The sequence below is a fragment of the Artemia franciscana genome, chromosome 10 (assembly GCF_032884065.1).
Source record: "Artemia franciscana chromosome 10, ASM3288406v1, whole genome shotgun sequence".
NCBI lineage: Eukaryota > Metazoa > Arthropoda > Branchiopoda > Anostraca > Artemiidae > Artemia > Artemia franciscana.
In genome coordinates this window covers 49,446,419-49,459,720 of record NC_088872.1, presented here as the reverse complement: position 1 = coordinate 49,459,720, position 13,302 = coordinate 49,446,419, and the positions used below count along the sequence as shown (strand labels likewise).

At 35.3% G+C, this 13,302-nt stretch overlaps 1 protein-coding gene across 1 annotated transcript in view; it reads right to left on the bottom strand.

Annotated features, from left to right (window-relative positions):
* Positions 1-13,302, bottom strand: part of LOC136032311 (transcription factor A, mitochondrial-like) — a 45,313-nt gene that overhangs the window by 16,951 nt on the left and 15,060 nt on the right. Inside the window, exons 2-3 of the mRNA XM_065712610.1 lie at positions 11,036-11,220; positions 6,163-6,261 (exon numbers count right to left, since the gene is read on the bottom strand). Of these exons, the coding sequence (XP_065568682.1) occupies positions 6,163-6,261; positions 11,036-11,220 (284 nt within the window). The remainder of the gene's footprint in view (positions 1-6,162; positions 6,262-11,035; positions 11,221-13,302) is intronic.

Sequence of the window (13,302 nt, the reverse complement as noted above, 5' to 3'; positions counted from 1 at the left end):
TTTTCTTTTTTTTAAAGAAATTTTGCTTTTTATTTTTAGGGTCTAAAGTGCGCTATGGCTCTCTTTTCAAAAATTTTGTTCACTTTAAAGAAAACTATCCCCCTCGACCAAGTATTAGTTCAAAAATAAAGCGACCAGAAAAACATATGGTATATTACTACTACTATTACTACTAATAACTCACTGCAGCACCAAGTCGCCTGAGGCCAACACAGCTACGCACGCTCCTCTCCAACCTAATCTATTTAAAGCCTCCCTCTTTACACCCTCCTAGGAAGCTCCCATTTCATTTAAATCTTTATTTATGACATCCTCCCAACCCAGACAAGGGCGACTTGCTTTCCGTGTAGCCCCAGACGGTTGGCCAAAAAGGACAATCTTCGATAATCTGTCATCCTTCATTCGTAGAACGTGGCCTAGCCATCTCAACCTTTCTTTCATTACAGCCCTGGAAAGCGGGATTGAACCACATTTTTCGTACAACTTTTTTTGCCAGAAAATGTTTTGTGTTTTTGACGGCTAATTATAGAAATTATACACAATTGGTCGTAGTTTACATTTAGTTTTCATTAAATCCGTAAACGATTGTTTGTTTTTTTGTTTTTGCCATGGCCCGATGAGACTTCTGTAGCAATAAATATCTATCTATCTATCTATATCATGGTAGCAGCATTGTAAGTATTATTAATTATAAGTATTATTAATTATATTCCGTATTTTATAGCTCGTTACGTTCCTAATTTACGCTTTTATTAATATAGTTAACAATGAAGACAAATCTTACGTTAAAACATAAAAATCATCTTGAAAGAAAAATAAACTCTCTTCAAAAAAAAATAAATAAAAACACAGTTACATCCCAAATATATACTCCGAAAGTGATAAATTCATCTAAATTTGACAAAGCTTTCAGCAAAGTTTATTATACAACGTGTATCCAACTCATATTGATATTAACGGAACTAACTATGAAAACAAATCATGCATGAAAAGCTTAACTTACATTCCTTATGCTCATTAAGTATCTAATTTATACTCATATTAATATAGGCAACTATGAAGACAAATCTTACATTAGAAACACGAAAATTTTCGTCACAGTAAAATAAGCATTCTTCTTTAACGAAACAACAATTTACATTTGCATCCCCCATATTTTGCAATTACTCTGAAAGTGACACATTTATTTAAATTTGATAGATTTTTAGTGAAATTTATTATATAAATAATTACGTATCTAACTTGTACTGAAATAGCTGATTTAACTAACTATGAAACCAAATCATGTATGAAAAGCACCAATCATATTCCTTATTATATAGCTAATTTATCTTTATGTTAAAATTATTAAATATGAAGACAAATTTCACGCATAAAACATAAAATACAGTCTTCTTAAAACAGAAACTTAAACTCTCATCATTTAAGAAACAAGGTACAATCTTGTTGTTAATATTTACAATTATTTTGAAAATCATATTTTTAGTGGAATTTCATGGAATTTTCAGTGGAAATAATGAAAATTTTCAGTGTATTTTTCCTGGGTCTAAGCTGGGCTATGAGTCCGCTCCCTAAAATACTGTTGAAATACAATAACTTTTTGGTAACAAGGGCCTCAACATGAAAAAATTAAATGTCTTAATATGCTTTTTGCAAGGAACGTGCAAAACAGAACTAAGCTTATGGGGGGCCGATTAAAACTTATCCTGCCAATACTTATACAACTCATACAACACTGTTCATATAGTTTGCAGATCACTAATATTGAAATTGATACTATTTTGACGTCACTCATCAATTTGTATACAAAGATTCAATTTTTTTTGTAAAAAAAATGTAATTTTATTTTGAATATTGTGCTTTATCAATTCCAAAAGTATGTACATGTAGCAATTTCATTTAAAATTAGCTCTTAAATAGCTCTCTATGACGTTAAAGTGCCCTGCTAGTAGTGGAAAAAAAAAGAAAAGAAAAAAGAGGAAAAGAAAAAAGTGATTTTCCTTATTGTTTAAGCCAGAAGACTGTAATTTCCCTGTATTTCGGTCATGGCATCAAATTCTTTTTTTAGATAGTATCGAGATAATATTGTTAAGATAATTTTAGATTAAAAAAAAAATAGTTTTAAATGTTATTTTTAGATAGTTCTCAAGATAGTCTCTGTAAAAAAAAATGGTTGCATTTTAAATATTGCGTTTTATTAATTTCAAAAGTATGTATATGTAGCAATTTCTTTTAAAATGAGTTCTTAAATAGATCTCTATGAGATTCAAGTGCCCTGCTAGCAGTAGAGGAAAGAAAAAGGAAAAAAGAGGACACAGTGTTACCCATGTAAAAAAGTGATTTTCCTTATTGTTTAAGCCAGAAGACTGTAATTTTCCTGTATAGGGTTTTCGGCCATGGCATCAATTTTTTTTTTAGATAGTTTCAGAACAGTTTTTTTAGATAGTTTTATACCGTTTTTTTTGGATAGTTTCAAAGGTTTTTTAAAGATATTTTTCAAGACAGTTTTTTGTAAAAAAAAGGAATTATTTTAAGGAATTATTTAATTATAAGAAAAACAAAAAATCTGAGTGAAATTTTGGCGAAAAAGAAGCAAAAATAGCATGAATATTAGGTCAGAAGACCAAATCGAGTTTAGACAGATCTGGTTGTGTGGCGAGACAATAGTTTTTTCTATCCCAAACTATTTCTTCAAAGTTAAGAAGATGAGAATAAAGAAAAAAAGCATCTCCTACAAATGGATTTTTTGTATTTTGGACAGCCCATGTGTCTGCATACAAATTATAAGTTCTAGATATTAGCCATACTCCTTATCATAAAACCAATTATGCTCTGCACTTAAACTTAAGTTAATAAGAAGACAAATTTTTAGTAAAAACACCATCTTCCAGAACAAAAAATGGATTTTATTCGTATCATTTGCCAAACTTTACCCATTTTCTTCTAAATACATTGCAATTACCCTGAAGATGATAGTTTCATTGGAATTTTCTATATCTCATGGTGAAATTTAACTAGAACTTTCAGTGAAAAGATTCAATGTAGCTATATTACACCCCAGGCTTCAATTTGGTTCTGGGCACATTATTGGAAGTTCCACAGACTCATCAGCAAACAAATTATACAATAAACCACTTAAAGAACTTTACAACAAAAACACCCTCAACAAGACACTTACTCAGCAAGAACCTAAAGCCAGTAAAACAAGAGCTAAGAGCTCATATGGCACTTGTGACGAGGCGAGAAGAGCTAAGAGCCAAGAGATCATATGGTATGAGCTCTAACAAAATTCTATGAATCAATAGATTGATTTAAAAAGGAAAATAAGAGGCTTAATGCCGGTCAGGATTTAAAATAAGAGCTCTGACTCACGATGTCCTTCTAAATATCAAAATTCATTAAGATCCGATCACCCACTCGTAAGTTATAAATGCCTCATTTTTTCTAATTTTTCCTCTCCCTTTAGCCCCTCAGATCGTCGAATTTGGAAAACGACTTTATCAAGTCAAATTGTGCACCTCCCTGACACGCTTACCAATTTTCATCGTCCTAGCACGTCCAGAAGCACCAAACTCGCCAAATCACTGAACCCCTCCCCCCAACTCCTCCAAAGAGAGCGAATCCACTACGATTCTGTCAATCACGTATCAAGGACATTTGTTTATTCTATCCACCAAGCTTCATCTCGATTCCTCCACCCCAAGTGTTTTTCCAAGATATTCCCCTCCAACTCCCCCCAATGTCAAAAGATCTGGTCGGGATTTGAAATAAGAGCTCTGAGACATGAATTCCTTCTAAAAATCAAATTTCATTAAGATCCGTTCATCTATTCGTAAGATAAAAATACCCCAATTTTCACATTTTCCAAGAATTCTGGTTTCCCCCTCCAACTCCCCCCCAATGTCATAGGATCTGGTCGGAATTTAAAATTAGAACTTTAAAGCACAAGATCCTTCTAAATATCAAATTTCATTAAGATCTGGTCACCCTTTCGTAAGTTACAAATATCTCAATTTTCAAAATTACCCTTCCCCCCAATTCCACCAAAGAGAGCAGATCCGGTCCGGTTATGTCAGTCAAGTATCTTAGACAGGTTTCTATTCTTCCCATCCAGTTTCATCCAGATCTCACCACTTCAAGTATTTTCTAAGATTTCCGGTCTCCCCAACTGCCCCCCCCCCAATTACGCTTAATTCGGTTGAGATTTATAATAAGAGATCTGAGTTACGAGGTCCTTCTAAATATGAAGTTTCATGAAGATCCGATCACTCCTTCGCAAGTTAAAAATACGTATTTTTTTCTTATTTTTCAGAATTAACCCCCCCCCCCCCCAATAGAGCGGATCCGTTCCAATTATTTAAATCACGCATGTAAGACTTCTGCTTATTTTTCCCACCAGATTTCATCCCGATCCCTCCAATCTAAGCGTTAACCATGATTTTAGGTTCCCCCACCTCAAACTTCCCCAAAACTTCTCAAAACGTTTCCCCACCCCAAACTTCCCCCTAATGTCACCAGATCCGGTCAGGATTTAAAATAAGAGCTATGAGACACGATATCCTTCTAAATGTCAAATTTCATTGAGATCCGATCACCTGTTCGTAAGTTAAAAATTCCTCATTTTTTCTGATTTTTCAGAATTAACCCCTCCCCCAACTACCCCAAAGAGAGTGGATCCGTTCCGGTTATGTCAATCATGTATCTAGGACTTGTGCTCATTTTTCCCACCAAGTTTCATCACTCGATCCCTCCACTCTATGTGTTTTCCAAGTTTTAGGTCCCCCTCCCAAATCCCCCCCCCCAATGTCACCAGATCCGGTAGGGATTTAAAATAAGAGCTCTAAGACACGATATCCTTCTAAAAATCAAATTTCATTGAGATCCGATCACCCGTTCGTAAGTTAAAAATACCTCATTTTTGCTAATTTTTAAGAATTACTCCCCCCCAACTACCCCAAAGAGAGCGAATCAGTTCCGATTATGTTAATCATGTATCTGGGACTTGCGCTTATTTTCCCATTAAGTTTCATCCCAATCCCTCCACTCTAAGTGTTTTCCAAGATTTTAGGTTCCCCCCTCCAACTCCCCCCAATGTCATCAGATCCAGTCGGGATTTAAAATAAGAGCTTTAAAATTCCAAAAATCAAATTTCATTAAGATCCAATCACCCGCTCATAAGTTAAAAATACTTAATTTTTTCTATTTTTTCCGAATTAACCGGCCCCCCACTCCCCCCCCCAGATTGTCAAATCGGGAAAAAGATGATTTCTAATTTAATCTGGTCCGGTCCCTGATACGCTTGCCAAATTTCATCGTCCTAGCTTACCTGGAAGTGCCTAAAGTAGCAAAACCGCGACATTAGGTTTCCCCCTCCAACTCCCCCAATGTCATCAGATCCAGTCGGGATTTAAAATAAGAGCTCTAAGACACAATATCATTCCAAACATCAAATTTCATTAAGATCCAATTACCCGCTCATAAGTTAAAAATACTTCATTTTTTCTATTTTTTGCGAATTAACTTGCCCCCCACTCCCTCCCAGATGGTCAAATCGGGAAAACGACTATTTCTAATTTAATCTGGTCTGGTCCCTGATACGCTTGCCAAATTTCATCGTCTTAGCTTACCTGGAAGTGCCTAAAGTAGCAAAACCGGGACCGACAGACCGACAGACAGACAGACCGACAGAATTGGCGATTGCTATATGTCACTTGGTTAATACCAAGTGCCATAAAAAACCATCATAATCACTCATCTATGGTTCATGGTCCATCACATATGGTCCAAATAAAACAAAACACACTTTTTTTTTTTTTTACAAACAATGCATTATACATTCTTAATATAATATAGATTTACCGTAATTGATTTAATTATTAAGACAAAATTTCACGTTTCAAATCATAATAAAAATACATAAGAAAGATATTAAATTTTCTTCTCATTATTTATCCAAATCAGAAACACTCTGAATTTTTTTTTCTTACATTATTCTTATTAGAATCCAAATAACAAAAAAACTCTTTAAAAAGTTTGAAAATATTATATTTATTCTCATGAAAACATGAGATACATCCCCTTACTTGGGTTATTATCCTATGGGTTATATATAATTATAGTTCCTGTGAGTAGGATCATAAAAAAATTACGAAAAACACATACGCGTGTAGAAGACATAACTTTCATCTTAGCTAAATCTCCAACGAACAAGGCATAAGGCTTAGCTGGACGGTTTGGCGCTCCTAAAGCTTTTTCTAATGCCTGAAAAAAAAATTGGGTAAGTGCCAAGTTTCAACAACGGCCTAATCTGTTATAAATAATTAATAAGATCTTTGACGGAAGTGAACGGTAACTAAAGAGTCATTGATGCTTTTGGTAGCAGAAACACTAAAATTTGAAGTCTGAAAACAATCTCAAATTAAAACAAGTTCCCATAAGAATTTTTTTTTATTTTAGAACAAGGAGGAAAACACCCACTGGCGAAAATGCCTAATTTAAGGTATTACACCAAAAATATACCCACAAAAAGTTCAGTCTTAGTAAACCTAGTACAATCAAATCAACATGCCTGATAAGTTTGATTTATGCCATCTATGTAAAGAAATTTTAAACTTATTTTTATTGATAATTATGGCTACAAATGCACCTTTTTTCAGGGTCAACTGTACTAAAACAATAACAGTAGGAAATTGGGAAAGAGTTAAAACAAATGGACACATTTCGAGTTCTTTTTTTTAGTAAGAAAAGGATTGGAGCTGTAACACAGTCCTATCTTCGACAATTTTGTAAAAAAAAAAACATCCGAAAACTTTGCTCAAATAGTCAAAATCCCCAGCGATACACAGTTATGAGATTGATAATTATTTCAAACATTTAAAAAATTCCCTAACAAAGCGTCCGAATTTCCAATAGTATATTACCACGCGAGTGTTTTTCGTCAATTTAAGTGCAGAATGCACATACTAAAACCGTGAATCATCCTGAGTGAAAATTTATGTAGAAAACCTTTCCGTTTCTATATATCATACTCCAACGTGAGAGAACATTGCACCCTAAAAAATACAAGAAATCAAAAGCTGCGGACCACCCTTCCCTATGACTTATTTATAAAATCTATCCATTTCCAGCAGCATCTTGTCACACGAGGGTAAACTTTGCCCTTAAGAATGCCAGAAGTCTATAACAGCGTAGATAACTTATAGTGAATGCATACGTACGAAAACCTCTCCGTTTCAGTAAGTTACTGCAACACGAGATGTTTTTGTCCCTAAGATGCAAAAATATACATATACTACTACTAGCAACAACTCACTGTACCCCCAAGCCAACTGAGACCAAGACAGCTAAGCACACTCTTCCTGAATCCCAAACCTCCCTCTTTACACCCTCCCGAGAAGTTAAAATTTATGTTATATCCTTCCTTACGACGTCATACTGCCCTATTCTGGGACAACCATCTTTTCGTTTTCCCCTAGATGGTTGGCCCACAAGGACAATCTTTGGCAATTTCTCACCCCTCATCCGCAGATCGTATACTAGCCATATCTACCTTTCTCTCATTATAGCCCAAGAATGGAATTGAACCACATTTTTCGTACAGCTTGCTGTTTGAAATACCGTCATTTAAACGGGTACCGAAAATAATTCGTAAACAATTTCTCTGCAAAACATCTAACAAATCCTCCTCCGTCCTTCAGAGCGCCCAGATTTCACAAATATACTTGACCACAGTCATCACTGTACATTTCAATGTTCTAGTTTCGGTTCGCAGACTTAATTTCTTATTTTTCTGAACTCTGAAAAAAAAACCTGGGCCTTCTCTACTGTACTTTTAACATTTTCACTGGATCCACTCGATTGTCCACTCGATCAATCTTCTCGCTATCCAGTGCAACCTCTTCATCTTCGCTTATTCCTAGTCTTAACGACTTAGTCTTCTTCACATTAATTTCCAAACTTATTCTTACACCCTGCACTCTCAACTCCCGAAAAGATTAATTCATTTTGCTAACATTTTCATCAAGGATGCTCAAATCACCAGCATAATCTAAGTCTAGCGGAGTTTTGTTTCCCTATTTGGTTCCGTGTTCTTGCATTGTCTTTTCTTTGCTGCTTAGAACACAGTCGATCAAAATGATCCATATAAACGAGAATAGAACACAACCTTACTTAACTACTGATTCAATTCTTTTAACGTACATATATGACCTAAGGCTTATAGAGGTTGGGTTAAAAACCCCTGCCTCTAACATTTCCAATAGCTTGGGATGGTTTCTTCACTAGAACTAAGGCAGCAATGCGCTAAATTCTAAATTACTCCCCTCTGACAAGACCAACCTAAAACTTAAAAGGAAAAAGATCAAATTTTAATTCGTACGCTTAGGGATAGGAAAATATCAGCAGGAAAATTAAAAAAAAACTTTCCTTCAAAGATATGCACGGAAATCACTGTTGTCCTGTGGTGGCTGTTTGTTGGTGGCTGTTGTGGTGGTGAGTTTGACCTTAGCTTGGTAATAAAGGACCCAGAGATTGAGCCCGGCTATAGCAACGCTATACAGGACCGACGCAGGGAACTTAGTAGTCAAGAAGCGTCGTCAATCCAATTACTTACTTAAGCATCATCTTGATTGACATCATTTACCCTGCCAGCAGCATTTTTGTAGACGGGCCATTTTTGAAACGGCGGCTGTGATTGGACAGTCAATATAATTGTCCAGCCTTCGAATATTCTGACGACTATTATTGGCTGTCCAGTCGAAGCTGGCCCTGCAGCTGGCAGGGTGAAGGATGTCAATCAAGAGGAGAATTACTTACACGGAAGTCCTAATTTTTTATTTGGCTGTAATTTTGGCCTTGATCAGAATCATACTGGCTAGATAAAATACTGCCATTTGTAACCAAAACTCACCTTGTAATCTTACACGCAGTTTCACCGAAAATATCCTGCTAGAAGTTTGTTGCTGGCCAGAAGAGTTTTTAGAAATAACATAATCAATAAAATAAAAAAAAATAATTGAAAATAAAGGATATTTCAACAATTCAGGAGTACTTACTCAATTACTCAAAACAAGACACATGCCGTTCCACCCAAAATGGGCTTGAAAAGGGCTTTGGAGAAAATGGTTCCATTGGTTTCTGTCTTTTGTGCATGGTCGATTAAACTCTAGCCACGCCTTGTCGAACTTTTAACTTTACTTCTGGAATCCCCCCCAGTGGTTCAGTATCCCTTCTCACGATATTATGCCAGGATTTTATCAGGCCACCTGCGTTTTTCTTAGAAGAACAAGGGGGGTCTTCTAGCAAAGTCTGGTAGTTTAGGCTCATTTCCTGTAACCTCATCACTTAACCTAACCACTTGACGACGTCTTTTCTTGATCATGGTCGAATTGGCTTCAGGTTAGTTAAAATCATGTAGATAGTATGTTTGCCAAGTGTACACGGCAGGGTTCTGGTTGTATATTTTCTATGTATTCTTGTACTGTCGAGAGTATCCGGTGTTTTCAAATATTACAATTTTTTTACAAGTGAGATTTTATGATGTGGTACTATATGATGCAACTACCATTCGAGTGAACCAAAGGCGATCAAAACCCCACGAAGTGTGCTTTTTGTAAGCGCATTTTTATACGTCTGTCTATCCTCCCAATGAAATTACAGCTGAACTGTTCAAGCTAGAAAAATTACATTTTGCAGAATAGCTTTAAAATCACTAGGCCATAAAAATCGGAGATCTGATATCATAATAAAATGTCTGCGAGGATCAAAAGGCCTAAACTGTCGACCATAGGAGGGAGGTGGTATGTGTTCTATATTTGCGATTGTCAAAGGCATCCCATTCTTTCTACGATCTTCTGCTATTATAAGCGTTCCAGGGTGCAAGGCTCGAGCTTCCAATCGTGATGATGAACGAAAATGAGAGGAGGGAGGATGATCAGGCTATATTTGTGAGGGTCGAGGGCCCAAAAAAAAAACGGAGCGAAGTGACGAAAACCTGGCGATGAAGCTCCATACCAGAAGTTTTGATGCTGGTTGGAAGTTTTTCTAAATAACGTATTAATACTTTTCTCGAGAAAGTGATCTGATCACATTTAAAGCTTAGAAGCAAACATTCATTCAAGAAATGTTAATGCTATAGAAGAAATACTTCTTATATTCGAAATTTTTATAATTGTCTTTCATTCTCTTTGCCAAATGTTTGACGTGGAGATGTTCCGGGGGAATTACCCAGGGTTTTTTCCGCGTATTTTGATTCCCGGGAAACAATTTCCACGGAAGGGGACATTTCTGGAGTGACCGGGAAACCGAGGCCCAACATAGTTTTCATAGGGGGTTCAGCCCTTGGAGCATACAAGGGCAGAAGGTACTTGTATGATATATACCCTACCTAATGTTCATCTAATATGTTTCTCTGACGCTCATTCCTAAAGAAATATACCAAAGTAAGATAAAAATATAATACTTTAGAAAAAAATTTGGGCTATATATTTGCAAATTAGAACGGGAGGGGTTAGTATAGTGGGTCTACCTGACTAATGTGTTAGGTACAATTATTTTGCATATTATATAGAAATAATTGTTTTCTAACTTCACACTGTCGAAGTACTTTACCCCCCACCCCAATGTGAAAATATATAGCCCAAACTATATATTTTCCATCTATTCTTTGTCTCTTTGTCTCAGTTCTCTTTGTCTGGTCTCACACTAAGCTGAAAGAAACTAACGAGAAAAATCGGTTCTATAATGCGTCAATGAATGAACAACTTGAACGGTAGGGCATTTATCATACAAGTACCAGGCAGAACACCAGCGCTTCATACTATAGCGAGCAAAGTGAGCAGAGTGAGATGATGTCAGGCTATAATTGCGATGACCGAAGGCCCAGCGAGCAGTGAGGCGATAAAAAGGCGGTGAAGCATGATCTTCTTTACAAACCTTTTTTATAATAGCTTTTATCGTGATATTGATGAGCATCATGCATGGGTAATCTAGATTTTTGCGAGTATGTTATATACAATTGAAAACAGGAATAACTTACGATTCTAGCATGATTTTCTTTGCAAACCCTTTTTATAATAACTTTTTCATCATCTGATAGATCAGCTTCATAGCTTTTTTGTCTCTCCCTATATTCTTTTAAATCTTGAAGGTAGGATTTGACGTATATCTCTTTCTGCTCCTTTGGTAATGTCTTCCACTCTTCTATCAAATAGTCTCTTCTTTCTGCAACATAGAAGAAAACATTATTGACATAATAACTGTTCTCTCTGGTGAAAACAAAAAAGTAAAGGAGCTTTTATTTATGACGAAATAATCCAGCTTCAAGCCTTGACAATTTAAGATTGAATTACAATCTTAATTGTAATCTTAATCTTAATCAATCTTAATTGAATTACAAGCTTTTATTTATGACGAAAGCTTCAAGCCTTGACAATTGAAGATTGAATTACAATCTTTCTCGGGAATTTGTTCGGAAATATAGAGATCAAATTTTACTTTTTCTCCTAGCTAATATATTCACTTTCCAACGATATCTTATCTAGATCATAAACGTACTTTTTCTTCGAAAACATCGATCAGTGATAAATTAAGAACACAGAGGCCAGTTGACCTTTCTATTGAAACTTACGAACGATGTTAAACTTCTATAAATTGTAATAGTTGCTTTATTTAGCAATTACTATATCCGATTCTGTCACTTCTTCAGTGTTGTTTAACAATTGTGCTACCGGTGCTCAGGATAAGCTGAACTGTACTTTTATCTTCAAAGGAGTCGATATTTCATTAGTTACGTTTACAGATGAACTACTAAACCTTTCCTGCACTTTTCAAGGATGCTCTTCAACCTTTGAGTTTCTCTAAGAAGAGTACGAACAATTAATTGTAATCTTAATCAATCTTAATTGAATTACAAGCTTTTATTTATGACGAAATAATCCAGCTTCAAGCCTAGACAGTTTAAGATTGAATTACAATCTTTCTCAGGAATCATTTTTATCCAAACCATATAGAAAACAAATAGTCTACTCCTTATTTGCTTTAAAAAAACAAACAAACCTAGCTATAAACAAAATCAAGCATCAATTTGTGTTGAGCATTGCAAGTCATCTGATAAAGTAAAGGATAACATTTTTTTACATCACTGAGCAGTTCTGCATTGGACGTCCTCTTAATATGGGAACTTTTCCTAGGAGCTGGTTACGTTATCAAGTTGAAACTTTCAGTGTGTTGAGAGGGATGTTGAAAATAAAATAGCAACTAAAAATACTAAGTGCATACCACTACTGCAACTATTGCTACTATTAAAGCTAAGGGTATTAAGGTGAAGCTTTAAGGGATGTTAAGGGGGTAGGAACGTTGAACTAAATCAAAACACACTTTGCATGTAGATTGTCAAAAGGGTTTACCAGGAACATCTCAAAACGAAAGAAACGTAAGGAAGAGAGAAACGAAGATAATAATAGCCAGAAAAAAAGAAAAAAAAGAAAGTACTATGCAAACATTTCGGTCAAGGCCTCGGTTCTTCAGTGCAAATAATAGAAAATACAGATGAAAATTCAAAAAATAAACTAAAAATGAAATTTTGAAACAAACACTGAAATTGAAATAGGAAATACTCCTTCAAAGCAACGGTGAAAGGATAACTGAATAAAAAATTATAATCCCGAGTAACATTTCATATTTTAGTGTCTGTGTTTGTTTTAATGTTTGGTATTTATTTCATGTTTAGAATTTTTGTATATATTTTGTTATTGTTTGCACTGAAAATAGTTAAGCGAACATCTTGACCGAAATATCTACATACTCCTCTTGTTTTTTTTTTCACTGGCTGTTATTATCGTCGTTTCTCTCTTCTTTACGTTTCTTTAATCTTTTCATGATTAGCCAGCGTGGTCTCAGAAATCGTTTAAGAATATCTCGGGAACGGCTTCAATTATTAAACTGAAACTTTCACGGTATGTTTAGCAGGGACGCAGCTAAGGGACGGAGACTCCTTCTGAAGTTCTTGGAACTTTTAGCGTCTTAATTTACCTTATGTGTCCACATTTGTCAGCCCACTGGAAGATTTTGTCAGTCCATTATTTATATCCCCCTCCACATTCAAAACCCTAGCTTCACCCCTGATGTTGAGGCAACATTTAAGGTAACCAAAGGCATACTGTCCATGCTGCAACTACTACTAAGATTACTACACCTAGTGAGGCTAATGGTATTAAGGTGAAACTTTCGGGGAATGTTTAGGGGAAACTAAATACAAAAAAAAATTCAAAGAAATTAAAATGAATTAAATAAATAAGCAGGAAA